The sequence below is a fragment of the Vanellus vanellus genome (genome assembly GCF_965231255.1).
Source record: "Vanellus vanellus genome assembly, chromosome: 7".
NCBI classification, from domain to species: Eukaryota; Metazoa; Chordata; class Aves; order Charadriiformes; family Charadriidae; genus Vanellus; species Vanellus vanellus.
Window position 1 is genome coordinate 10,815,491 of NC_138912.1, and position 27,200 is coordinate 10,842,690.

General features: G+C 46.5%; 1 protein-coding gene across 4 annotated transcripts in view; it reads right to left on the minus strand.

Moving 5' to 3' along the window:
* TCF7L2 (transcription factor 7 like 2) overlaps positions 1-27,200 on the minus strand; it is a 184,000-nt gene that overhangs the window by 117,388 nt on the left and 39,412 nt on the right. For all 4 annotated transcript variants that reach the window (XM_082486156.1, XM_082486155.1, XM_082486157.1 and 1 more), the window contains exon 4: positions 693-794. In XM_082486156.1, coding sequence (XP_082342282.1) covers positions 693-794 — 102 coding nt within the window. The remainder of the gene's footprint in view (positions 1-692; positions 795-27,200) is intronic.

The following is a 27,200-nucleotide window of genomic DNA, read 5'->3' on the forward strand; positions in this document are numbered from 1 at the left end:
AGCCAAGAACAGAAAAGTTAACTGAGAAGTTAATAAAAAAAGCTATTTTTTAGCAATGCTGCTTACTGTAAAGAGTTTTACATTTTGCAGGTAAGTACTAAACATTTGATAACGCTTTTCATACTAAATGAGAAGTAATCACAACTCAAAGGGAGACGTGCTCTTGTTGAGCTTGGTTCTGTTGAGCCTTCACCCAGGTAAAATGCCAACCAACTATCAAACTTCCATTGGAAATTTTGCAGTAAGAAAAGATTACTTTTTTTTAAAGGCCATAGAACAGGCTTGGGATTTTATTTATTTAACGCTTTCCAAAAGTGTTTCTTCATTCTCTTCAGTTCAACATTGTCAGATGTGTAAACTGGTCTGGTCAGACTTCGCTGCCACTAAGTAATTCTGCAGAGTGTAATTTTAGAGCATTTTCAACTCTCTGCTCTCCTACAAGGCACAGAGTGAAGCATCATGAATGATAATTTCATAAACAGCCCAGCAATAGAAAATGTATTCCCTCCTTTTACCATGGGCTCGTTAGGGTTTTGTTTGTTTTGAAGTACTCCTCTTTTGGTTTGTGTAAAAGAAAACTGATGACAACCAATGCCATTTATGTCAAATGCCTTTTAAAAAAAAACAAAAAAACCAAACAAACAAACAAACAAAAAAAACCAAAGGAAAAACATCTTTCTGCATTTACTTACAACAATGTGTGCTGGAGATGGAGACCTAGCATCCTTGAGGGCTTGTCTACTCTGAAGGCTCCCTGCCTGAACATCAAGCAGTGGCCATTTCATCTGCAGATACTGGATGGAGGAAACAAAAATGGGGAAAGAAAAATGAGTTCAGAAAAGAAAAGCAAAAAAAAATAACAAATCTTAGGTAACATGGGTAAAAAGATATAAATTAAAATTTATGCAAGGAACTGAAACAAAAATTAAGACGACTTTGCGTGTTTGGGGACACAAAATCTGTGCAGAACACTAACAATTTCATACCGTCACATTACAGTTCAGGAATAAGAAAATAAAGTAGACTGCAAAGACAGTGTTACATTGATTTTATTAATTGTAGCAAATCTAGAAGAGTAAAACCCACACAGAAACAAAATACCAAAACCATGGAGAGGCTGGGACAAGGGAGGGGAAGGTGGATTATCAATCTCAGAAGAGCGAAAACATGGATCATGGGTTAAGAGTATGATCTAATTATTTAACGGGTCATCTGTCAGCCTTCTTCCAACAAATGCACCATGTCATCTCCTCCAGCGCTGCACGAGCCCTACCCCAAAAAGCAGTGCTGGGTCTTAGCATCTATCTTCCCTACTTCCACCAGTTCTGGAAGTCACCATGGATTACCTTCTTCTTGTTCATCATCACCAGGAGAGAAATCTTCTGTCGAACAACCCATAAGGGACTTGCACAGTGTAACTTATTCAATTACAAGGCCAAACTTAATAAGCTCTCCCGTTGATGATGTACAAGACAGAGTATGGCCTGGTGCACCCAGGCCCAGCTGTGCTGGCCAGGCGCTCGGGGATAGCCACAACTTCTCATGTCACTGTCATCTGTAGATAGGCTGAATACACACAGGCAGTGAGTCTCCAGCGTAAGGGTGTGCTGATTCAAAAGCAAAAAAAGCTTAACTACACTTCAAGAAGGAGCAGAACGTTCCCACGGATTTAACCGGCATCAAATATTGACTAAAACTTTGGTGCTCGGGCACGCGTATCCTCTCACTAAACTCGCTGGAGGAGCCACTGCACCCCAGCCGGATCGCACCACGGAGCTCAGGGCTTCCACCAAAAAGGTGAAGTCTCGAGCTGGTACCCAGACTGCCGCATCAGAGGTGCTCCATTCTGACCCACAGCAGCCCCGCAGAGAAATAACTTAGCCCAACTTCTGCGCAGTGCATCTAAATATCATTTCAGCCCAAGGTTTCCCCTCCGCATGGTGCTGCACTGTGCCAGTCAGGCATACTGGTTAACACATGATCTCCAAAAGCCCTATATCGTGCTGGAAGAAATGCGCACTGCCACATACCTTCAGCCCCATCCCAGAACTACAAAAAGCAGCTGTGCGCATAGGTCAGGCCACTGCAGAAGATCCTATTTAGCACTAGACTCCAGTTGACCTAACAGATCTATTCCTAGAAATATCTAGAGAAATAATTATGTTTACCTTTTTTTTTTTTTTTTTTTTTAAAAAAAAAGATTAATCTTGAAGGAGAACCACACACAAACAACCCCCGCCACCCCAGGCGAACAACGGAAGCCGTATCTAAATCTCCATGAAGGAAGGAAGGAGATCTGGTTCCATGCTTTCAGCACATCACTATCACATTTGCTCACGTATGCAAAACATTCGCTAGCATGCAAGGCCTGTTCGCTGCAAGACCCTGGGCACTGAGGTGACCAAAAGCAGGAGTCAGCAGGAGGATGCATTACCAATTCCCATCGCTTGGAGGGCCTGAGATTTCTGAGCTACTGGAATGCAAATAAACAAACCCATACTCTGGATTTGTGCCCCATACGAGTTCCTTAAGTTCCAAGAAGTCTTGTTTTTATTCATCTTCACATTTGGGATTTGTGCAATGTGGACCAGAATGTTTCAGCACTTCTTAAAAACAAGAAATAAAACCCAAACAAACCAGAACTAGTCTACCATAAGCGACATTTCTAACTCTTATGACTCGATTGTAAGCCTCCAGATATTTGATCGCTTGTATCAAATCCCTCCTCTTCAATATAGGTGACCACAACATAAATTTTAAAGTTGAGATGATGTTAAAGTAACTTTCTAACCCTTCGTGGTTTCCAGAAACTGCTTAAAAATGCAACCAATTGCACAGAAAATGAACCCAAAACCTAAGCCGACTGAGAGTGTCTTAACTTGAGGGGAAATCTAATACGTTTCAGATTTGCAGATGGCACTATTAAACAAGTCAATAGCTAAAATTTTTAGAAGTCCATCAGTTGTCTTAGTGATCGATACACCACCACATAAAGGTGCATATGAATTTGCAGAAAGGGTCCTGATGGGTCACAGCTACTACTGGCTTCCTCAGGTTTTCCACCCAGCTAGAGAAGTATTTTTTCCCTTCTTCCAAGGAAAACGTCTTCACAGGATGTGTGCCTCACGGTACACAGCTCTCAAACTCCACAAAACCATTTCAAAGAGTGAGAAGTTACTGCTACCATAGCTAAAGCACCTACAAGAACCTGCCAGCTCAACCAGTGGTGTTTCAGGAAATGGCCACTAAGCCATTACCCACCAAAATAAACCAACCACTCCATTGTCACGAGCAACCCTGGAATATTCGTACAGCCATGATAACCCATGAAGGAGCTCAGGTCAGCGGCTGTCCTAAAAAGACAGGCCAAGAAATGCGTGGGCTCCTCTGAGACTACCCCAAGGGCAGACTGAGACACCGATACAGCAGCCTGAGCATGCTCACATCAGACCCCGTCCAGCCAGTAGCTGTCACAGGGATTACAAAGCCTTCAGGACTGCCAGCTCTGCTGTTTCTACTAGCAATAAATTCTCTTAGAAGCAACAGAGCAAGAAGGTATGGTTGCTCCTGCCCCACCTCGATCTCACAAGAGCCCGTACTTTCGGCGCGGGTGCTCCCACCCCAGGCTGACCAGCCTAAGTGCAAGATGAAAGTTTCAGAAGATCTCACTGATACTTTGCTTTTCTGCTTTGAAAACCTTTAGCTTGGACTCTCAGCAAAGTTCTTCTCTCACTCATCCCTGCCAAAAAGGGTCCAAGAAGTCTTACAGTGCAAAAACCTAAAACGCAGCCAAAGCTGCTTCTCCTCTTGGACAAGCACGTGGAGCCCAGCAGGAACGATCCAAACCCAGAGGGCTCAGTTTTGCAGACAAGCACACGCATGGACAACTTCCATTTCCACCAGTGGGTCATACACCAGTGGGGGGAAAAAAATAAAACCCCCACGGAAAGCAGTGACATGCAAGGGTCAATAAAGCAACTTCCACAAGCTCTACCAAGTGGCCGGGATCCAGAGCAGCATCCCGGCCCCGCCAAGGGCGAGATGTTCTGTCTGTCAGATAAACAGAGAGGGCCAGAGCCCACGGCCAACGCCTGCGTCAAGCTAACGAACCCACAGCTTCCATGGCGGGACATTTGCAAGAGAAAAAAAAAAAAAAAAAAAAAAAAAAAAAAAAGGTCCAATTTGCTGGTTTCAAAACGTTGATAAAGTATGAAATATTAGCATTGTTTAAGGTGACGAGCCCGACTCGAGGCCTCCTCATCCAAGAATTGTCATGCCTGTAACACAATATTGATGTGGTGGCTTATAATTCTTACTTTACATAAAAGCTTCATTGTGTGCCAAATTCAATCTCCACAGGCTACCTGAGCCACAGATTTTTACGAGTCTACATTTCAGCGCTGCGAGCCTACAATACACATAATTTTCAATTATGTTAGGGCAGAACAGGATCACTGCCTATATAACATTACTGGTTGGAGGAAATGAGACTCAGCCCTACTGCCGAGAGAGCTAACTGGATCCAGATGGCGGGCCCAGCGCGGCAGCCGGCCGAGGGAGCGACGTCGCAGCAGCCGCCCCCCTCCGCAACTCTCTCTTTCACGATGGAGGGAGGGAGACGCCAAAGCCACGGCCGGGGCTGGGAGCCGGGGCGGGAGGATGCTCGGGCAGGAGGGGAGTCGCATCACGGCGTGGGGGAGGGCGAAGGAAGAAGGGGGGGGGGGACAGACGCGTGATGGCTTTCGCAGGTTTACTACTGCCGCCCTACGCCGCCATACTCTTGTTAAAGAGGAGAAAAATTAAGTCCCGTTACAGCGGAGAGGTAAATCCTTTCCTTCCTCGAGCAACTAAATAGCAGGAAATCCTCTTCTCTCGGCCCTAAATGCAGATTTGAGCCAGACGGTTCCTCTGATTTGCGAGGAGTCCGCAAAAATCCGAAGCCGACTTTCCCAGCCTTCTGACACCGCTTTGACATTCCTGCGCCAGGGGGGCAGGGTCGGAGGGAGGGAAGTTCCCACCATCCCGCTCCTGCGAAGGCTGGACACAACGCTCGCTCCTCTCCTGCTCCTGTGTCTCAGTGTGGAAATTAGGACTCGCCTGTGCAAACATTGAGCTTTTCAACAAATTAACTCTAACAAATCTGTGCAAATTATTTCTGTGCAGAACTGTTGAAACGGGCTCTGCTGGCCTGCTTTTAACATTTTTTTAAATAATGTCATCTTGGCCCAAGTATTTTATTCCCGGTTTAACAATATGATCTGATGGGGATCATTAGCATGTGTGTGTTTGGTTTGGTTTTTTTTTTTTTTTTTTTAAAAAAAAGTTTTATGGCAAGTCTCAGAGAGCTTAAACAAAATAATTGTTAAGCTCCAGGCCCCCGCACAAAAATTAAAACACGTATGGGGCGAGCGTACTTGAGAGAAACCAAAGCTTTTAAGAAGGCTGTTAAATTGTCAGCACAAGGGAAAAGGCAAATGATTTGAACGGCCCAGATTTTTTTCTGTAGAAGGGGAACCAAAAAAAACAAACCACCCCACCACCCTACCCTCCACTCCTGTGAGGATCATGTCCACACCTCCCATCTGCAACCAGAAGGTCCTGCAAAGCACGGACCCAACGAGAGCAGCTCTGCATGCCCACCCCCCCAAAATACCACCCAAAGCAGCTGCCTTCCTGGGCACTGGTGGGGCAAACAAACATCTTTCCCAAGATTTCACAGCAGAGCTGGTGAAAAGCAGCTAAAATTCACATCCAAGACTAGAGGAGTTTGGTGGAAACTCTTACTCATGGCCAGCAGCCACCCCCAGTGCCGGGGCCGGGCTCGCCGCGGCACAGCCCCGATGGAAGGGATGGCACACATCTCGCAGGTGTTTCCTGCACCGGTGTCCAACCTGGACCTGCTCCCTTGTCACGCTATTGTTTTCACGGCTGGAATGCTCTATGAGTGATGTCCCACAGCATATAAATACATAAACGCAATTTAGAAAAAATAAAAATACACCGTATTTTTAAAGGGAGGGAAAGCTGCACGACACTTTCCAGCTCAGGTTTCCTGCAGCTGGTGCTTATTAGCTCCCAGGAACTGAAACAAGCAGGAGCAGTGCTCCTGGAGTCAAGCTTGATGCCATGGGCCTTCAATACCTCTTCTTAACCATGGGAACACACTTCCACCTTCAGAGTCTGCTCTTTCTCCCTGGATCTCAACGCGCCATGCACATGGCAATATTCCTGCTCCTGGTTTTGCTGTTAGTCTCTCCCTTGGCCACCATTGCAGAATCACATGGAAGAACACACCTGGACATCAACTTTGAAGCTCAGGAGTTAGCAGCTCTTCTGGGAGGGGATACTTAGCCAAATTTTAGCCAGAGATAATCCAGTAGTAACACAGGAGAGCGCAATGCTGAGGGGAGGGTTGAGATTTATGGGGAAGGTGATAGGAACAAAGATGGAGCTTAACGAGACTGTAATTGCTCTCTGCGGACAAGAAAAATAGTTGCAAGAGGATGCTCATCTTGGTACCTACGAAGATCTGCAACCTACTAGCATCCCACTTAAGTCAGAAGGCAAAGCCTCTAAGGATTTGAAAGTAGACCCTCCGTTTCAGCTCTGTCTCTAAATTTACCTCAACCCTTTATTTTTGGTCTTCAGTTATCACCTTGTTTGTAGAGGTGCACAGTGTGAGAGTAAAATCTGAAGGATTTATTTTAAATAATGGAAGGAGATTGCTGAAGGAACTTTAAAAGGGCCTCCTATTTCTTACAGATCTGCAGCGTCTGGAATTTTTTGTACCAGAAGTAATAGACACCACCCACAATGCTCACCCCTTCTACAGAATATGTAATGTACCACGACGAGGCACAGGGGAGTTGCTCAAAATGAGAGCAACAAAGCTCATTTCAACGAGACCGATCCTTTCCACACAAAAGATTTCCCCACTGCGTTCAAGAACTGAAAGCATGAAATTGTAAAACGTGGAAGTATTTATCGCGTATCTTCAGTTTTTTTTTTTTCCCAAACTAGTATCACCCTTTAAACCATTGCAATACTGCAAAAATAAATGATTAAATAAAATACATAAATAGCAAAAAAGTGGCACAAAAATGGAACTGGTAAGTATTGTGTATCTGCACAGACACATGCACATAAGGCATTAAGTCCTCTTCCCGATTTAAAACGCCACTTATTCAGCAGTACTGGTATCTGCCGAACCATCTTGTGATATATTCCTGAAGAAGACACTTCTAGTGCCTTGAATTTCCCTGTTATTGAGAACTCGAGACCTTGTCTCCGTCCCTTCCAGTAAAACACAAGGAGTCCCTGAAACGGGGGCCTTGAGTTGCTCATTTTAGTATTTTGCCTGTGCCTTCGTCCCATTGCTGCAGCGCTGCTAGGGCATAAAAAAAAAAAAAAAAGGAGAAGGCAGAGTCCTCCGCAGCCTGCTGAAAGTTACAGAAACATGTTAGTGATTAAGGAGTTCAAGATCACCTCAAAGGAGGGACACCTTAAAGCAGAAATCCCACGAGCTGGAAGTGCCTCACTTGAAGCCATAGGGCAATCTAAGGCGATGAGCAAAGATGATGCCCGTTTTGGGATGGAACAAGGCACAAAGAAATCATTTGAGCCCCATGGTCACCTCAACGACCAGTTCTGTCTTGGGTGAGCAGTCAGACCAAGTGGAGATGGACAAACATCCCAGAAGCACCACATCAGTTGCCTTCTCCTGACCTAATGACCAGGCTCAGCGCCCTCACAGTGCACACAGCTCTTCTCCCGCATCCCGGATGAGATGCGATACAACAGGTACGGTCCATCACTACTGCCGCACGGCGCCCCTACTTACACCGTTCTTCTATACGCAGTGATAAGGGCACAGAGGCGGCTGCCGTGGGAGAGAGCTAAAGAGAATAACCAGAGGATTCCTTAAAAATTATTGCCTATGAAAGTTCAAGCAAATTCAGATAATTATTTGCTCATTCTGACACGGATGATAGGCATTCTTGTCATCAGTTCTACTGCAAAACTGAAGTAAAACAGGTTTTTTGCTTCTAATGAATGCACGGTTGGTAGACTACAGTCGCATTCCAAGACATTCATACTGAGCACGAAGAAGCTACGTAAATGCTAATCAGCTACTGCAGGAATTAAAAGTCTTTTTTTTTAGCTTTACAAGAGGAAGAGTGTTCATGTGACACAGAAGTACAGCATTACTTTCTGCAGTTCACATGGCATCTCAGCAAAACAACTGCAGGCAGTGTCTCGATCCTGGGTGGAGCTTGGGAAAGCACCATTACTTTTTTCACATTTAATCTGAAAGCCTCCACAGCCCTCACTGCACAAATCAGCAGGATGGCTGAGTACTATTTAGATGTCTACAAAGTACTGTTCCAAAAGACAGGCACAAATAAAAGCATAATTTGAGTTGAGGAACAAGAAAAAACATTTTATCTGCTTACTTTAAGCCAGTAAAAAAACTTCTTCGTCTTCAAACCGCTTTCCCCAGATTTTCTCTGCAACCTGTTCTGTTCCACTCAAGCATGGAGTTTCCATTAGAGCAAGAATGGGACGGTCATGAAATCTCAGCACAGTCTTTCTGTAGATACGGCTTGTTTAGACTCAAAGCTAAACCAGCCTCCAAGACTCACCAAACAATTTGATGTACAGACCAACATTTAATTTCTCTTCCTGGCAATCTCCCAGAGAGTGAGAGAACAATTGGTAACTAGTGTTTGCATGAAGTCCAAGAATGCATTTTATGGTCTATAAAATATAATTCCTTTCCTCCCCATTAAATAAAGACAGTAAAAATATCTGACAGCACGTCAGAGATCACGACACTGAACCACCTCCATTGTAACAGAAGGGCTGCTCCAGGGGAACCTTGCCTCCCTTAGAACTTTCCAACTCTGTTAAGAGCATAACTCCATTTGTACAGGAGGTACTACAACTTTAAGCTTGCAACTACCTTTTTAAAAAAATTTTTTTTTAAGGAGAAAAAAGAAAAACCCAAACAAAAAACAACACACAAACCAAACCAAACCAGAGTTCAGCGGTCAACCAGCCTGGTTCTGCTTTAAAATTGCAGAACATGTCTGCTCTGTCCTGCTCCCTTCTCACACCGCCACTCGGCTCCGTGGCCCAAGACAGCATGCTGGCGTCAGGAGTAAGAGGGGGTCTCCAAAATTGCCCCCCCATCTTCCCCTCCCTTCCACCACTTGGAGTCTGGAGCAGGAGTTACACGTTTCCTAATTACAGGAAGCGTGAACCAGACTCCTTCGGTACCCATTACTGGTGGTAATGCCCATCAGGAAAGTCATCTCTACGTGACCAGGATGCAAAACGGCTGCTGAACCTGCACCATTTTCCATTGTGTGTATGTGTACGAAGGAGGGAAAAAAAAAAAAAGAAAAAAAAAGCGTATCTTTGTGCACCGCTGTCCTGCGTCCGTCCTACCTGCCCTCCTCATTTGTTACTATCATCAGAGATTGACCATCACCCAACCTGTTCTCTCAAGCGTTTCTGATTTGTAGGAGGGAAAAGAGTCTGATTGGGTTTCTTATGATGCGGAGGGATGGAGGAGGAGGAGGAAGGCCAGGGCCAGCTGTGGCGTGGTGGTGGCCCCTCAGCAAGGCAGCACCATGCCCCAGTACCATGAGACCATGTACAAGGCATCTGTCACGCACCTTCTATGAGGAGCCATGGGTGTTCAGAAGCCACATTTATCAAGTCTGAGCCAGAAGAGGGTTGATTGATAAAGCACTTGGCACCTCCAGCTATCAGAAGCCAGCGAACACGCGAGAGGGGAGAAGGATGCCCTTCGAGACACATCCCCCACCGAAAGGGCCTCTCAGACTATCTGACTTGGGATCGTTTTAGTTTTAGTGTTTGGGTTTTTTTTTCTTCACTCTTTGATCCAAACTCTCATCTGGGGTCCTGTGCAGTACCTGCGAGTGAGAGGCACGGGTGGGCGGCATCCCGCCGCAAAGGTGCGACAGGAGAATTTCGCTCTTTGCCTGTTATTGTAATGTTGCCTAACGGGGTTTTACTGAAAGAGTCATATTTTTCTCCCTCTGTTGGGTAAGTGAAACTCATGACTCGAATCACTACCACAAAAATTCCTGTCGATGTAGCAATTCTGGGTGAACTGCCGGGAGCCACTCTCTAGTAAACCCAGCAAATTTCATACCGAATTTCCTGTCGCCTCCCTTGTGGTTTCCATGTGCGACTAGGTCTTCAATGCAACAAGGGGTTACTGCAGAATAGATGGCTCCAAGGGTTTCACGCCCTCGTGAAAACCAAAAACTTGCAAAATTCTCTTTCCCTGGGGTTGGTAACTTTTGTCTATCTTTCCTTTTTTTTTTTTTTTTTTTTAAAAAAAACAAACAAACAAACCCAAAAAGTTTAATCAAAAACGTAACCTAAAGGCAACCTCAGGAAAAAGTCCCGGAGATAACACTGAAACCAGCAATATTGTGACCTCCTAGGAGAAGCTGGGAAGGTTGCTGTTGAGGTTATTTTGTTTTTTGTTTTTCAGAGAGCCTGCCTTGGAAAAAAAAAAGAAAGAACAACAAAGCCACAACTTTCCACTGCATCATATCCTGGTCCACATTCCTCGCCGTAATCTTTTAGCTCAGATGTGCGGAGATGTCTTGGAAAGATGTAAAAGAGGTCGAGAGTCCCCTCAGCTAATTGCGCCGGCCGAGAAACAAAACTTGTGGGCTGGGGTAGGATTTGTGTCAGACTGACCTTCTGCAAGACCAGCTACTCCTCTGAATAAAAACCCTCTCGCTGCCTCCGCCAGAATCCTCCTGCCACTCAAGTATCATCTTGCTGTAACAAATTACTCCTAACCCAGGATTACGGCTCTTTCCAAATCCCTCCTAGAGAGCCGGGGAAGAAACGTTCCCTCCCAGGATTCGGCACCAGTTGTTTCCCCTATCAATAATCCTCCTATTTGCTCCCCTGACGGCGTTAGTCCGTGGGGCCGGCAAGACCGCTCGCACCCATTTTTCCTTCCAAATGCAAGCTGGATGTCTCAATCGTCCGTCGGAAGAGGAAAAGACGAAGGCATGCCTTCAGATACCCATGGAAAAGACACCCCGTCTGGCCAGAGGCAAAGCTGACTCCTGGTTAAGTAGGAAGAATTATATTTAGGCGGAGGACTAAGTGAATCATTTGGGATGAAAGCAAAACCAAACAAATGAAGTATTCACTAAATCTGTGCTGTCACCTCTTGTTCCTGGGCAGCCACCCCGTGTGTTTATTTTTCTGGTTTCCTCCAGCACCACCAAAACAATGCAATATGCATTTATGGTATTTAAATGAAGTATTTTAAAAATATTCTTAGTTGAATCATCAGCCACACAAAGTCTTCCTCAAGAACAAATAAAACGTTGTTTTCTCAAAAGAGATGCAGATAGACAAGACGCGAAAGCAAATATGGCCCAGAATGGAGACCACTGTGAGGGTTTTTTTTCCCCCCCAATTAAAAAAGGCACTCCAATGAAAATAAGTCCAATTCCTGTAAAATTCAAATAACGGTGTGGCATGCCTCCAGAAAGCATTTTGAATTTTCAAGCAACTGTAGTTTATGCATTAAACTTAAGCAACTTCGGCTGAATTGGCGTATTTTAGGGACAGAGATTTACAAAATATACTACTAGAAGTTTTGGAGAAATGTTCTTTATGTTTACGCAGAGAGATAAATTTTCTTAAATCAGAACAACTATACTGACTTATCCGCTCACTGGGCTAAAGTGACTAGGAACAAAAGTCAAACACCACAATGCACTAACACAAAATAATCCTTTCTGTTTTAATGAACTGAAAAAGAAAGGAAAAGCCACTGTTCTAAACAGCAAACCGAAATCGTACACTGCTCCGCGCATCTGTAGGAAAAAGAAAAACCAGATTTTCTTCTGCGTGGGGAAAAATGCAGCATGCACGAGCCTGCATTCTTCCCTCTCAAAGGGTGGGGGGAAGAGAGGCAGGAGGAGACAAAAAAAAAATAATCGTAATTTAAAAAAAAAAACAACAAAACCCTGTAGAAACGCTGGCTGGGAAGGGGCCTCTGTCCCGGGGAGACGGGTATCAGCAGCTCTACAACAGCTCATGTCCTGGAGGGACTCTGCCCCACGCGCCAAATTCTTGCGGTTGTGGAAGAGGTTTGTTTTGGAGAGGTGAGGGTTGCTATTCTGCAGCAATCCGGCGGCGAACACCTAACTCCATGGCTCCGGGGAACGCAGCCCGCGCTCCCGCAGACACAACACGCCCGCGCTCCCCAGGTCTGCATTTGTCACACTTTGATGCCACAGCCCCAAAGTTAAACCAAAGGAGTCATCACGAGCAGCCCCGAGCCCTATAAATCTGTAAAGAGCCAAAAATGTTGCTCTTGTTGCTAAACATAGCGCAGGCATTTTGAACTGGCTGGCCCGCAAGGCAACTTTTATATTTATTTATTTAAAGGACCGTGGTTTGGGAACACTGAGTGTTTAAGCCTGTTCATGTATATTATGTTCCGTCTCTCTCGATATGAATATGCAAAAACAAAACAACAACAAAAAAAAAAAATTAAAGGAACTTAGCAGGTACTAGAAAAACAACTTCCACTTAAAAGAGCGAGAAAGCAGAGCAGAAAGACATATCTGGCTGTGTAATGGGAGCGAAATCTCCTCCGAGGATGGTAAATCGGGTTCCTACAGAGGTAAATGCAGAACAGGTTCAAGCCCACCGCCCCGATACAACGAGCAAATGACTTACTCCTTATGGGAGTTCTCCCCAGGATGGGGCACATCCCTGCTCGGCCATGGGGAGGGTGGGATGCGGGGACCAGGGCTGCCCCAGAGGAGAGAGGACCCCCGCAGCCCCCCTCGGCTGAGAAACATCCGCAAAACACCGCGTTCCCCAGGAAAAAAGACAAAAACGGGGATGCGTAACCGTTCACAATCCCAAAGCCGGCGCAGGGCAGCCTATTTACTACTAAATCCTGGGAGTTAGGCAGCATTTCCCAGCGGGGCAAGAGCCAAGGGGGGGTAAGGGGGAGGGTGACAAGCCCGTGCAGGAATCCCTGGGGAGAGGCTGCGGGAGATGACAGCCCAGCCCTGGACCACCCAGGAGCCAGCCTGAGAAAGAGCGCTCACCGAGGGGATGCTCTGCCAAAGCCAAGGGCCCAACGTGGGCGCTGGGGCAGCGTCAGGGACCCCCGAGGGGATGGGGTGGTCCCCGCAGCAGGTGAGGATGGGGGCACATGCCAGGTCCCCACGGACCCGCTGGGAGAGCCACTGCCAAACCGGCCGCACCAGAGCTTTCACGCACCTGCGCTGAGTGCCCCCGACCCGCAAGTGTCAAATGAATATTTTAGGTTTTAGCCTTACCTGCAACTGATAAAGAGGAGAAAGAAAAAAAAAAAAAGTAGCTATTCGAGGTTTGTTACAACTGTACAGCTGTCTTAAAAAAAAGAAAAGGGGGGGGAGGGGGGAAAAAAAAAAAAAGCTTTTTCTTGGCAGGGCGGGGGGTGGAAGGGGCTGCATCGACAGCTCCACTAGCCAGAGGCACTTTGCGAGGAGGAAAGTAGAACTCAAGATGTGGGCAGGCCTCAGGTTGGAGAGCCTCAGGGCACATCCAAGAGACACCAAGCTATTTACAGAACAGCCGGGAAAGCAAAGGCTCCAATCTTACAACATTTTATAATCTTATTGTGGACACTTATATTTTATAAGTTCTTGAGGTTGAAGAGACCGGGGGAGGGACACAACAAGCCGTGTTAGCTGTCCGGCAGGGTTTTGAGAGGCGGTTTTGTTTTTTAAAGATGAGGTAGGGTGACTGCATACGAGGGTAATTATAAATGAAGCGGGGAAGGATCAATGAGCTCCCTTTCATAGCAATAGCTTATTTATTTATTTTTAAAAATCACGACACAGCATTTCTGTTCCATTTCCAAGTCAAATTTGTCCTGGGTGGAATCAGAGGAAGAAGAAAAACAAAACAAAACAAAACAAAAAAAACAGGTTCCTAAACAGATTTTTGAGAGCATTAATAGACTGAGGAGTATCTGCACAGGACACTAAGTTGAAGCCGGTGTTTCTGCGTGCCGCGCAGCTCACCCGATAACCTGAGGAGGGACCTTTCATCTCGACAGACCTGCACACAAAGGGTCGTTACAGTGCACCCTGCTCCCACTAAGGAGCTTACCTCTCACATGTAACATCAGGCTTATTAAGCAACGTGCGATGATACAATAGCTGCTAATCTACTGGAAATCAGTATTCTTTTCCTCCTGCCCCCACTTCCCATAAGCAACACAAGGATTTGTGACATGTTGTCTATAGGATGTTGTTACCCGAAGGGCAGAGGGATCTCAAAACAGCCCTGTCCCTCCCCGCTTCCCAGGTGATCCCTCCCGGGAAGGATTTCCCACGACGGCTATGAGGGGTAGCACAAGTGGTGTAGAAAAATTCCTCTGACTGTGTATGGGTTTAATCAGAACAATTAGTTGCATTCTGTTACCAAAAACAACAAAAAAAAAAAGTCTGCTCCTGCTTGCTGGATAAATAACAGCAGAGGAAAAATGCAGGACCTCAATGGAATCATCCCCCACCCTGTCCATTGATCCAGGAAAAAGAGATGGACCAGGAACAGATCGACAGCTCCTGCAAGACCTGCTTCAGGCTGTCAGCTCTGCAGAGCTGCCTGTTTTGCCACCGCTTCTGAATGATAATTGGCTCAAAAATTAACACGCCTCACTGTCCTCGTAGAAAGAGCCCTGTGGTCTCATCCAGTGGGGTCATTACCCGCCGGAGCATTCCACATTTCCTCGAGAGGGCACAAATAGCCTGAACTCCCATACACTTCAGAGCAGTTAATTCAGTCAACAGGGCAAAGTATTCAGGTCAGGATTTTTCCAAGAAGCCGTAAGGACTTGGGTGCCTGATGGGCTTTGCTCCTTTGTGAATCCCATCCCTTGCACTGGTGAGTGATTTAAGACCCACATCAAAGCTCTGCTCAAAAGGTCAAAAATTTGCAAAAATATAGCAAGTAATACTTTTTTATAAGTAAATTTACAGAAGTCAGAGCCATGTTGGACAAAGCGCCTTCACCCTCGAAGTAATTTTAAACCTCCCTGATGAGTTTAAGACCATTAACTCTTCTCCTCATTTGAGTTTCCTATTTTGTTGCAGGATGAAGGGCTACAAAGCTGGTGAAGGGTCTGGAGGACAAACCTTATGGGGAACGACTGAGGGATCTGGGGTTGTTTAGCCTGGAGAAGAGGAGGCTGAGGGGAGACCTTATCACCCTCTACAACTACCTGAAAGGAGGTTTTAGAGATGGGAGGTGACCTCTTCTCCCTGGTGACAAGTGATAGGACAAGAGGAAACGGGTTCAAGTTATGTCAGGGCAGGTTTAGATTGGATATTAGGAAGCATTTTTTCACTGAAAGGGTTATTAAACATTGGAATAAGCTGCCCAGAGAGGTGGTGGATTCACCATCCCTGGAGGTGTTTAAGAAAAGGGTAGATGAGGTGCTTAGGGACATGGTTTAGAAGTGGTGGTGTTTTTATCAGGGTAGGTTAATGGTTGGACTTGATGATCTTAAAGGTCCCTTCCAACCTCACTGATTCTATGATTCTATGAAGAAGAATCCGCCTCTGTCTGGGGACGAATGGGATCCTTGGTGCATCTCTCACACAAGTGCGTTTGAAAACAAATGGAGCACTTTGGTTTTCCCTTACTATAGAGTTTAACACTCACATCAATCATTGCACAGACATACACACCAAAATACACTGCAGACAAGCCCATATCCTATCAGTCCCACACACCAATATTTTAAACTTGTAAGTATAATATATAAGGCCAATTCATAGAATCATAGAATGGTTTAGGTTGGAAAGGACCTTGAAGATCATCGAGTTCCAACCCCCCTGCCATAGGCAGGGACACCTCCCACTAGCCCAGGTTGCCCAAGGTCACATCCAGCCTGGCCTTGAACACCTCCAGAGATGGGGCCTCAACAACCCCTCTGGGCAACCTGTTCCAGTGCCTCACCACCCTTAAAGTGAAAAATTTCTTCCTAATGTTTAATCTAAACCTGCCCTCTTCCAGCTTAACACCATTCCCCCTTGTCCTATCACTACATGCCCTAGTAAAGAGTCCTTCCCACATCCACAATTCATCCACAAGTCTCAAGCACCTCAGTGAAGCTGCTGAAGGCTTCAGCGTTTTGCCCCTCAAACTCCAATTCCAACATCATTACCACCAATGCCAAATTATTAGCTACTTGTGACTACCCTGTGCTGCCTAGTTAACTTCCACCTCATACCTCAAGCAATGCAGAAAAAGGCCTGGCTGTGCACCATCATCTAAAGTCATACAAACTTTCCCACCTTATTTGCAGTGCATTGAAAAAAGAAAAAAAAAAAAAAGGAAGAGAAAAATAATAAAAAAAATCAAAGCAACCCCTCCACACAGAGAGAACAGAGGCCAGCGAAACAGCAGAAGACGGCAATGGAAAAAATGGATGGAGCAGCCACAGGAACCCACAGTAACGTTTCAAACAGAAGTGGGAAGGGAATTAAAAAGCTATCTGGCATGGGGAAGTCCATGCTATCCACTGTATGCTTGGGCAGGCAGTGGTTCGTGATTTATTTTTTTTTAATTATTATTGTTATTATTAACAGAAGGGGGAAGGCAGTTGTTTGCCAACAGACTTCAGCTTAATCGTAGTGAAAATGGAGAAAACCCAGAATTGATAAAGCACAGACAAGCTGTGGGACAGGGCAGCAGGGGTGCATGCGTGGCCACCGCCGGCCGTCGGGACCACCGCGTACAGCAGGATGGCTGGTGCAGGGAGCTGCCTCCTTCTCCCGTGCGGGGGGGGGGGGAATTAAAAAGTAAACCAAACCGAAACAAAAAAAGTAACAAAATAAACCGACAGCAAGCCTGCCCTTCGGTAGGGCCTAGATTAATTGCGAATGCAAATGAAGCCCTTCTGCAGCACCAGGGTCCATTTCCAGGGAAATGCGCGCGCTCGCCTGTGTTTACTCCGGCTCCAGCAATGCAGCACAACCTTCAGTCAAGCTATTAACTTGAACGTTGAACTTCACAGCGCTGGCTGTCTTTCTCAGCCATTCTTTTGATGTTACCTCCAAAGCAAAAGATCAAAGACTTTGAGTGTGGTGAGGGGAAGTCCCAGGCTCTTAGCCTACCAGCCTGTGATATATGTTAAAATCCCGGCCAAAAGAGAGAGCGAAGGGAAAAAGAAAGGAAAAGCCAGCGAAGAAAGCATCCTAGCAGAGCGGTGACACGAGGAAACGGGGCAGCAAAACCCACGTGCCGCTTCTACCCGGGTTCACGGCCCCAGAAACGGGGCTCCTTCCTCCGCCGCTGCGTTTTCTGGCAGCACCGGGTCCTTCCCTAAAATCCGCAGGCCCCCTCCCCCCCATATCCCCCCTTCTGCCACAAAGCCGCACCTTGCACGCCGCCCGCGGAGACGGGGGACACGTGCGGGCATCGCGCCCCTAACGAGGGCAGCATCCCCGGGCAGCCCGTCGTGCGAACCCGCGAGCTTTTGCGGGACGGGGAGAGACGGCGCTGGACCAGCGCTCTGCAAGACGTTGGATTTCCACGTCCGCCACAGTCTCCCGGGCCATCCTGAATGAGTCACACGAAAATAAACCCTCCGCCTCAGCCTTCCTGCTTGTAAAACGCGGATAATATTGCCCTGCCAGGATAACAGCCCGTTCTTCCTCGTGGGGCCCCGGGAGGCAGCGGCGGTGCTAAAGGCCGTGCTGCTATCTGCAGGGGGCCAAGTCCACACACCCCTTCACGTGTCACCGCACCCCGGGCAGGAGGGGAAGCCCACGGCCACCACAGGTCCCCGGGGACAGGAGCTCCCACATCCCCCAGCAGGCGCAGGAGCTGCGTGGGGACGGTGCGGCTTCCGACACATCTCGCCACCCCCCCCCCCCCCGGAGGGGATCCAGATGCCGTTGGGAAGGCTGGTCCTGCAGGAAAACATCTAGAAAGTAACCACTCTCCCCTCTCCCTCGGCCTGTTGTTGTTTTTTTGTTGTTGTTTTGTTTGGGGGTTTGGGGTTTTTTGGTTTTGGTTGGTTGGGTTTTTTTGTTTGTTTGTTTTGGGTTTTTTTTTTTGTATTATTTTTATTTTAGCCATGTGTTTAGAAGGGGACAGGAAGGGGGCGATTTTTTTTTTTTTAATATATATATATAATTTTTTTATTTTAAGATTCTGTCCAGCCACTTTCCCCTTCCTGAGCCTTTTTTTGGGTTTATTTATATTCCCATAATACACAACAGCATTCCAGATTTAGACAGTGACACTTGGTTGACACGGTCAAAAGTGGATCCAGCGCAGCCTGTCTGCCAAACCAAGCCCCTCATCCATCAGCTGAAGTCCTTTTACTGCAGGGTCATGAAGGAATCACGGACTGTTTTTCATTCCTTTCTACCAGTGTCCCTCCTAACTCTAGAAACCAAAACCCTCTTATGCTTGTCAGCTCCTCCTCTTCCCCACCCCCGTGAATTCAGCTCTTGGCATTCACCAGCATAAAAAGCCATGGGATTCAAAACAGAAATTCTTCAAAACAGAATTCATGGCATTAAGCAGTAAGTAGGATATTCTGATTTTATTGTACTTTACTTACTCCTACTTAGCTCTAATCCTCGCTCCCTAGACAGGGGCTCGCTCTCGATCTCAGCGAAGTCGATAGGAATTTGGCTATTGACTTCAATGGAAGTGGGATCAGATCCTCACATCTGTTGCACGGGGCAAGCAATATGCAGAGTGAAAAGAAAAAAAAGTAGGTGGGGAGAGGAAAAAGAGGAAAAAAAAAAAAAAGAGAAAAGCCTCAACACTGAATTGTGAAATGATAAATGAGCTTGAATCAGGACTGCAAGTAACAGAGGTAGGGCAGCTCTGAATCTGCAAATCCCAGGTGACATCTCCAATTCCTCAACCAATTCCTCCTTTCTTAAAAAGGCAATTCAAACAACTACAGGGGGGGGGGGGGGGAAAAAAAAAAAAAAAGGGAAAAAACCCCAAACCACAACAAAAAAATAACCCTCCAGCCCTCCAGTCACAGTTTCTAATACAAAAGGACCGGGCGGCCTCTCAGTAAAGCTTTTTCATGAGGAGGAATCCCTCAGCTCCCTTCCAGCGCTCCTCTCCCCGGGGGTTCGCAGCGCGAGGCGAGCGGACGGGGCAGGCACACGCGAGGAGGCGGCAGGATCCCGGGACGCAGAAGATGGAGCCGATGGAGCAGTGTGAGAAGTCAAGTACTAGTTGCTGCTGAAGGATCCAAGATAAACAAGACCTAGATCTGGAACGTGATCCTGCCCTGCGTCACAGCCCCGCGATAATGGGAGTCAGGATTTCTTGGCATCAACCACGCTATCAGCAATAAACAAGCCAGTTCTCTAGAGCTGCGAGGGACGCAAAGGGAGTTGGGGAGGGAAGGAGGAGGAAAAAAAAAAAAAAAAAAACAAACCAGAATTATCTGTGTATCAGCCAAAAAAAACTATATAAAATGAGTATGCAAAGAAGCAACTGCCAAAACTGGGATGGGAAGAAAGAAAATGAGATACTGAAACAAATCTTATACGCCTCCTACCTACAGAGATGCCATTCAAGAATTAGGCATCTTGGCAGAATAGTTTCTCCTTGTGATAAATGGAGGGCAGCAACGGTACCTTACAGAGGGACAGCCCCAAGATTCAAATTCTGCACCTGAAATCTCCTTAACATCACCAAGAATTTCAAAGTCCTCTAAAAAAAATATTAAAAATAAGTAAATATATAACAATCTAGCTGGCTCTCCAAAATTCCTGAAGTTTGTTTGCTCTCCACGCTCCACGGCGATCAGAACAGCTACTCTCCCTCTCTATTTATACTCCATTTCAAATCGTGGTTCTTGCTACATGCAGCGCGTTCACCGTGCCAGAAAAATCACTTTGCTCGGAAAAAGCCAGAAAGAGACTGATGAAACTGCAAAGAAAAAAAAAAAAAAAAAAGGCGACGGCAGGGACAGTATTTTGCTACAAAAGTAAAGACAACATTTGTGTTCAGACAGGAGCTAACATAATGCCTATAGTCTCCGATCCACCCAAGCACTTAAGCACCTGCTTAACTTTTAAGCTGAAGCGGCCCCGCGGGTTGCAGCGTATTTCAAGTCACAGAGGTGCTCCAAGGCACGGCTAGATTAGTGCCCGAGCAGCGCTGGCCGAGTGGCCAGCATTTATTGACTGCACATATGGCAGGAAGAGTTTTAAAGCTGCACAGCAAGCGGCTTTCAAAACCATCAGACCTGCAAAGAGAAATCAATACAATTTGCTTCTAACTACCCAGTCTTCAAGTCGGGATTTTATTCCTGACCCACCTTCTCGCTCCCCCCAGCCCCCCCAGATCCAAGACGCCTCAGACGCTCCGGTATTGGCACCGAGGGAAAACCCAGGTCGGAGCGGAGGGATGTGATGGGAACCGGAGGACAGCGTCACGTACCGCTCGCTCTAATGCGCTGTGTAAAAAGTCACCTCCTGCAACACACATAAATTCTCACAGAATTAAATCCCTTATAATCCCATTTAGCAGAAACAAGGTAGAGCAGTATGCTGGTGCTTAAGACATTTTAGTCTTTAAGAAAGTACATTTTGTTTAAAAAAAAAAAATAAACCCCAGCTTCTCTTGAAAAGAACTTGAATGGAAGAAATTTTAAACCTGATTCAAACTTCTCTGTGAAGGCACTTTTTGTTTGCTGGGCTTTTTTAAGGAAGTTACAGAGAATAAACCCTTGAATATTTTCACTCTTCCCAAATATGATTATTTTTATAGCGGCCCATATATGTGCTACTCTAGTTCAAAGGTACAAATAAATGTGCTGAGCTAATATTAAAACAACAAATGACTGCAGTCAAGACTTAGAAGCATTTTCTACAAGAATATACAGACAGAAGAAAATAAAACATACGCTGCTTCCCAAATTAAGAGCTGCTAATTGTGTTTACAACTCCCTTCCCACCGGGAAAGGCTCTCTGTGGTCCACCAGTCCACCTTCCCCTCTCCCCTGCAGCAAATGACCTACCAACTAAGTGCCAGCTTTACGCTCAAGTTGGTCAACTGGGTTTTTGCTTAACCCACAGGCATTTTTCCTATTTCAAAGTTTCTATTAACTCCCTACTGATGTACCCTAAAAGAAGTTTTAAGGGCTTGGAAGCACATAAATAAAATAGACTTTGCTGGACCAGCACAGCCAAATGAAAGCCTTTCACCTGCAGTGGTGGTGATAAAAATTTTAGATGCAGCTGCACACATGGCCCCTCCATCGAGTTAAGATAGCTGAGATTTCCAGCCATTCCGCAGTCTCCCGGCCACTGAGCTGCCTCGGTTACACCGAGACAAGCATCAGGACGGGACCTGGGGTTTGGGTTGGGTGTTTGGGGAGTTGCTTTTCTTTTTTTCTTTTTTTTTTTTTTCTTTTTGGCTGTAGCAAAGCCCTCTTTAGCTGCGAGGCTGAAAGAAGCTGCTAGCCTGTACGGTGATGATAAGAAACCTGGAAGAGGAGAGGGAGATGGCAAGGAAGAAAATGTGGGAGGAGGGAATGTGACGGTATGAAACCCTGAAGCAGAAAAATAAAGGTTTGCTTCAAAGCTAATGCTATGGACTAAACCTTCTGCCCCTGTTTGCTCCGTAAGGTGCACACAGACTACAGGTGCACTACAGACAGGCAGCGCCTGCAAGGTGGGAACTCTCCGAAAAGCGCCCAGAGAGTTTGCTGCTTTACTGACAAAGTTCAAGCCACTAAAAAATGGATGAGTGCAAAACTGACCCATCCTCCGTGGTGTCACATTGGCAAACCCAGTCAGAGCTGGTTACTTGTCCCTTTGTAGCACCCTGACACTAACTTTGCACAATGCAAGTTGATAAAACCAGACACACAAGAAATTCAACGCATCTGTACTTTTCTGTTTGTTTGTTTCAAAGTGTTTTCCACACCTAAAATCAAACTCCCACTGTGAGTAAGTATTTAACAGGAGATTCTGTTTAAAAAACTGACTACAGAGGCTCAGGTCATAGCTCTCGAGAAACACCCAGCAATTAACTCTTTCCATAAAGTTCATTTGGCGAAAGAACCATCAATCCTGATTTCTCCTAATACAGCTCGCTGCTTCAGCCCCCGCACCAGATGTTAAGCTGAGAGCATTTTAGGTACTGTCTGGTCTACGGAGCCACGATAAACGATGCAGTGCATGAATACGTGTACTCATTTAAAGTATACCGACTGACGTTAATGCAAGGGGACCCTGAAGATAATGCCGAATTTTCTAATCCCTTAGACATTCCACCCACGCGACAGGATTAAAATCCCCCTTCCCCGAGACCCCTCGTTTAGCAGAGCATCCTCACGGCAGCCTCGCTGAGCCCTGCGCCATTCCTCTGCGCTCCGCTGCGGGTCCCAGGGGCTAAACTTTGTTCTGTCCTCGATCAGTAATCCTAAACAAACCTGCGCCTCATCAGTACCCGGCTGTTTTATTCTGCCTTTTCTCAGGCTCACTCTTTCGCTGCATTTAATGTAGTTTTCTTACCTTCCAGAGCCCCACCACGTCTGAACCTCCAAGCTCAGGTTCAGAAGCCATGCGGTGGGTGAAACACTGGGCAATGCTCATCATCGTCACCACTACCGACAGCAGCAAGAAACGGGGGCAGAAGGGCTACCAAAGGCGTTGTGTATCTTCTTCATGAGAGAGAATCTTTTCCTACATGAAGGAGATGTCGATATACCGAGAAACATATAGATTTCATACAGGGAAAAGGAAGGGATGCTGATCTCAAAAGAAAAAAAAAAATAAAAATCAAACAGATAATTCTCCGCTACCCTTATTACAGACACAAGGCCGTTTCCACTTCAGTTCCGCTCAGGTGGGATTTCTCATACGTTTCACACACAAAAAAACCCAGTGAGAGCAGGACTTAATGGAGAGACGAGAAAAAAACCCCACACCATATCCTTGGCAGCTTAAGATCAACTTTGCTAACGCTCACTAAACGTTCTCAGCAAACCTGTCCCGTAGCCTCTCGTGAAGAGGCAAACCCTTTCCCACCGTTTCCCAGGCAGACGTTCAGAGCAACACAGCACAGACCTTTTATTCCCGCTTCCCCCACGGAATACAGCAGGTCTTAACATACACGGCAGAAACGCTGTTTGTTTGTTGTTACAACTTGTGCATATATTTACAGAAGACAAACTAAACAACTTAAGGCTATTATCAGGGGATAAATCAATTGGCAGCAGACACTTTGGAAAGCAACATAAAAGTTAGTTATTCTGGCGCAAGAAATTGGGAAAGAAAAAGCTTTCTTTGCCCTGTGACTCTGCCTCAGCGTCTTTAAGCCCATGGCCCCAAATCACGCGGTTGCCAACAGCTGCCATCACCCGGTTTCATTTCAATTCTGATTCGATTCTATGATTTTAATTCTGATAATGGTCAAAATTACCGGCAGAAGCAGTGCCAATAATAAAAACACCTCCACAAAATTTTGCCTAATTTACTCCGATGACTGCATTTTGACAGGGATCTCACGTTTATTTAACGCCTTTCAGGGAGATGGCGCATGCCAAAGCAATTTACAAATTGTACTAATAGATGCAAATACACCTGGCCAGGAACCATCACATACAGGCCACTCGGGTACAGATACCACACATAAGTACACAGGCAGCAAACATACCAACGCTGTTTGTCTTGAAAACATCTTCCTTAGTGAGCTGATGGCTGTTACTGGCTCTCTGCAACATCACAACTATCCCCCAAAAAAGTGAAGAGCTATCCTATCAGCAAGTGACACCAAACCCAAGAAAGACCCATCTTTCTGGTACCCTGGCTAAGAATAAAGAAAATATTTTATTGGACCCTCGCTCAGGGTAGTCAACATCAAATCTAATGTAGTTTAATTGGATCCAAGTCTCTCTTCTTCCCAGTGTGAAATCACAAGCATTTCAGTCAGAAAAGCTAACGATGGAGTGACTAATCTGAAGAAAGTCCCTCTCACATGCATGACTCTACCCCAGCGTGTGGAAATCAAACCCCACCAAATTTATCCAAATATAAACACACAGCACGTGGGCTGCTCTGCTGAATTTGGTAAAGGAACAATCTGTCATCGTTCCCCCAACCAAACCCTACCCAGCGCGTGTGCAGGGAGGGGGAAGAACCGGGGTACCTGACGATCAACCCTGTGCTTCCACGCTTGGAGTCATTAACAAGAGATGTAAGCACAGATGAGATTTTGGAAGCATAAAATATTTAACGGGCAAGCAAAAGCTTCCTCTTTGACCAAGACGTGGATTTAACTCAACAATCAATGTCACCTGTGTTGCTAGAAGCTGGGAAGGTTTGCATCCTTCACCCAGCTGGGGAAAGCAGCCAGACCTGGCCTGTCTTGGCCAGGAAGATCAGCCAACCTGCCAAAGCCCTTCCTCCTCATCCTCTCAACATTTCCATACTCAAAAGACAGCTGTAGTAACTTTTCACGGCCAGTCTTCCTCTAACACGCATTTTCAATCTCATGAAGAAAAGCCAGGCACGGAAGACTTGGAAGATTTTTTAACTTTAAAAAACCCTACACAGCACTTTGATTTAATTTTTTAAAACGTTTCTTCCTGCACAATCTCATTCTCCAGCGATACTTTGATACTGTCTTGCACCCATCCGGCAACTTGCCCTCTACAGCGCTCTCTAAGCAAAGCTCTATTTAAAGACCATTCCCACGAAGAAAGTGTGCTCAGCCCCATTTTGCATATGGGCAGGACAGGGGAGAGGGAGTTTTGAGTGATTTGCTCCAAAAATGAAAGCAGGAAGTTTGTGGCAGAGCTGGAAATAGATGCCACATCACAGTTCTCCATCACGTGTGTGACCCCACACCACCCCCAGCCTACCTCCTACGGTGGGGTGATGCTCTGCAGAGCTGCAAAGGCCACCCCACCACCCTATGGGGCTTCAGGCAGGAGCAAAGGTCCCCAAAGTGGGCAGATCAGGGGACCCACCAGGGCAGGCAGCACGCCAGCAGCGAGGGTGACACCCAGCAGCCATGAGATCAGCGATGACAAACGAGCGGGGCCTCAGGTCCACGTCCTGCGGAGGAGGCAGCACTGCAGGCCGCCCTGGGCACGGCAGGCTGTCCCCGCTCTAGCACGACTTCCCCACCACTTGCTATTCTGGGATATTGTCCCGCTTCTGAGGGCTGGGAGAAAAATAGCCTCAAGTACAGCAGCCCCATTCAGCACCGCTTCCCCTCTCCTCCTCGCTCGGGTCACAAACGTAATGTGTCAGGTCACACAAAACGCTAATATTAGCGGATAACGGGGCCATTTTTAAACTTCTGAATTAAACTAAATTCGCTAGGACAGGCAGGTCATTCACCTAAGTCATCCCCTGGTTTAGTCCTTTTTTTTTTAGCTATTGAGACGACCCACAGCAGTGTAGCCCCAGCATGAAGCCCAGCCAGCACCAAAAAAAAAGCAGGATGTTGGTGGGGAGAGCAGGGAACACAACACCTTTTCATGCACCATCTCACTCTCCATCCCAACCCATGTCCTCTTCCCACTGTGTAACTGCTCTTCCTCCCTGGCATTTTGGGGTGAAGCGGTGGCACCTTGGATAAAGCCGCTTCCCAAGGACAGGAGGCAGCCGGGGGGGCCTGCCATGGCCAACCAGCACCCGCACACAACTCCCCCGTACCCCACATCGTGGTACCTGGACCCCTGGGGATGGGGAGAGCCATGATGGGACAACAGGGCCCTTCTTCAGAGAGGGGGTCACTCTCTCAAAACGTTCTTCTGGGTGACTGAGAAAACCACAGGGAAGGCAGCAACAGTCCGCTGAAGGTGTATTTGCCCACACACTTTGATAGTAACAGGTGTAAGAAAAATGAAAGCAGACAAAAGTCCCAAGTCCACATCACCGGAGACTGGCTCACGGTGAAGGGACAGGCCTTCTTCCCCTACATGACGTGTTTCTGTGGGTTGCTTCACTCCACAGTGGCAAACATAAGCTCATCACAGCCCCCCCGCTCCTCTGATGCTGCTCTACACTGGTGGTGACTTGGTGCTTTTTCAGGTCAACACAAAGAAGAGGGAATTAAACTCCTTAGGCACAAGGCCAAGGCATAAACGAATGCTCCTAAGAAGCATTTCAGTGGAGAGAAATATAAACTTCTCTAATTTAGCTCCCCTAAAATTAGGTGTATGGGATTTCCTACACACTGCCCCTTCGCTTTATTTTAAAGCACAACTAAACTTCCCTAGAACAGCTCAAGGATGACATAGCTTTTTTTTAAAAAAAAAAAAAAAAAAAAAGATGAATTATCTTCATTTAAAAAAATACTAACAGAGGTCAGAGGGAGGAAAGAACTGAACTTGAATTAAGCACAGTCACTCTTCCCTCTTCTAAGACTTCAGAGCAGTTATGAAAAATACACTTCAAATGAGAAACAGATTCATTGCTGGGAGGCTGAAGAGAAGGTGGACGGTGTGGGGACTAGGTTATTTCAAACCTCCAGGGGAATCCCTCAGCAGAAATCCAAGAGATGTGGCTTCGCCGTGGTGGGTTTCTGGCTGAGCTGCGGTCCCCAGAGCCAACTGCCAGCGGAGCTGGGGACAGGGGCTCGGGGGGGACAGTGTGACCACCACAGCCGGCATCTGGGCCCAGACAGAGCGAGCCCCAGGTGTTTCGGCAGACATGCCCCCTCAAGAGGTCCTGTCCCAGGGGATACGTGCACATAAGGCTGCAGCCACTGCTGTCCTTGACGGCAGAGCAGCAGAAAAGAGTCTCACCCCTTTTTTTTTTTTCTTTTTTCCCTCCCTTCTCCTTAAGAGCTTGCTGCTTCACAAAGCCCTTAGTCACACTTGATTTTTCCAGTTCCTTTTGCACAAAACGCAGCACAATAACAAAATAAAACGGGGATACGGAGAACAATGAGTTCAACAGATTAATGGACAGGCGCAGCCATCTTCAGCTTTTATAGCCATCAGCCCTGAAGAGCACTCCCTTCCACGAAGCCTTTGAAATGAGCCTCAGCAGTCCTTGGACCTTGCAGGCAGCTACTGACAAACAACGCACCTTCCTTTCTCAACTAAATCCCAAAGATTCGTCTTCTGGCCATACACACGTCAATCTTAGCATCATTATTAAAGT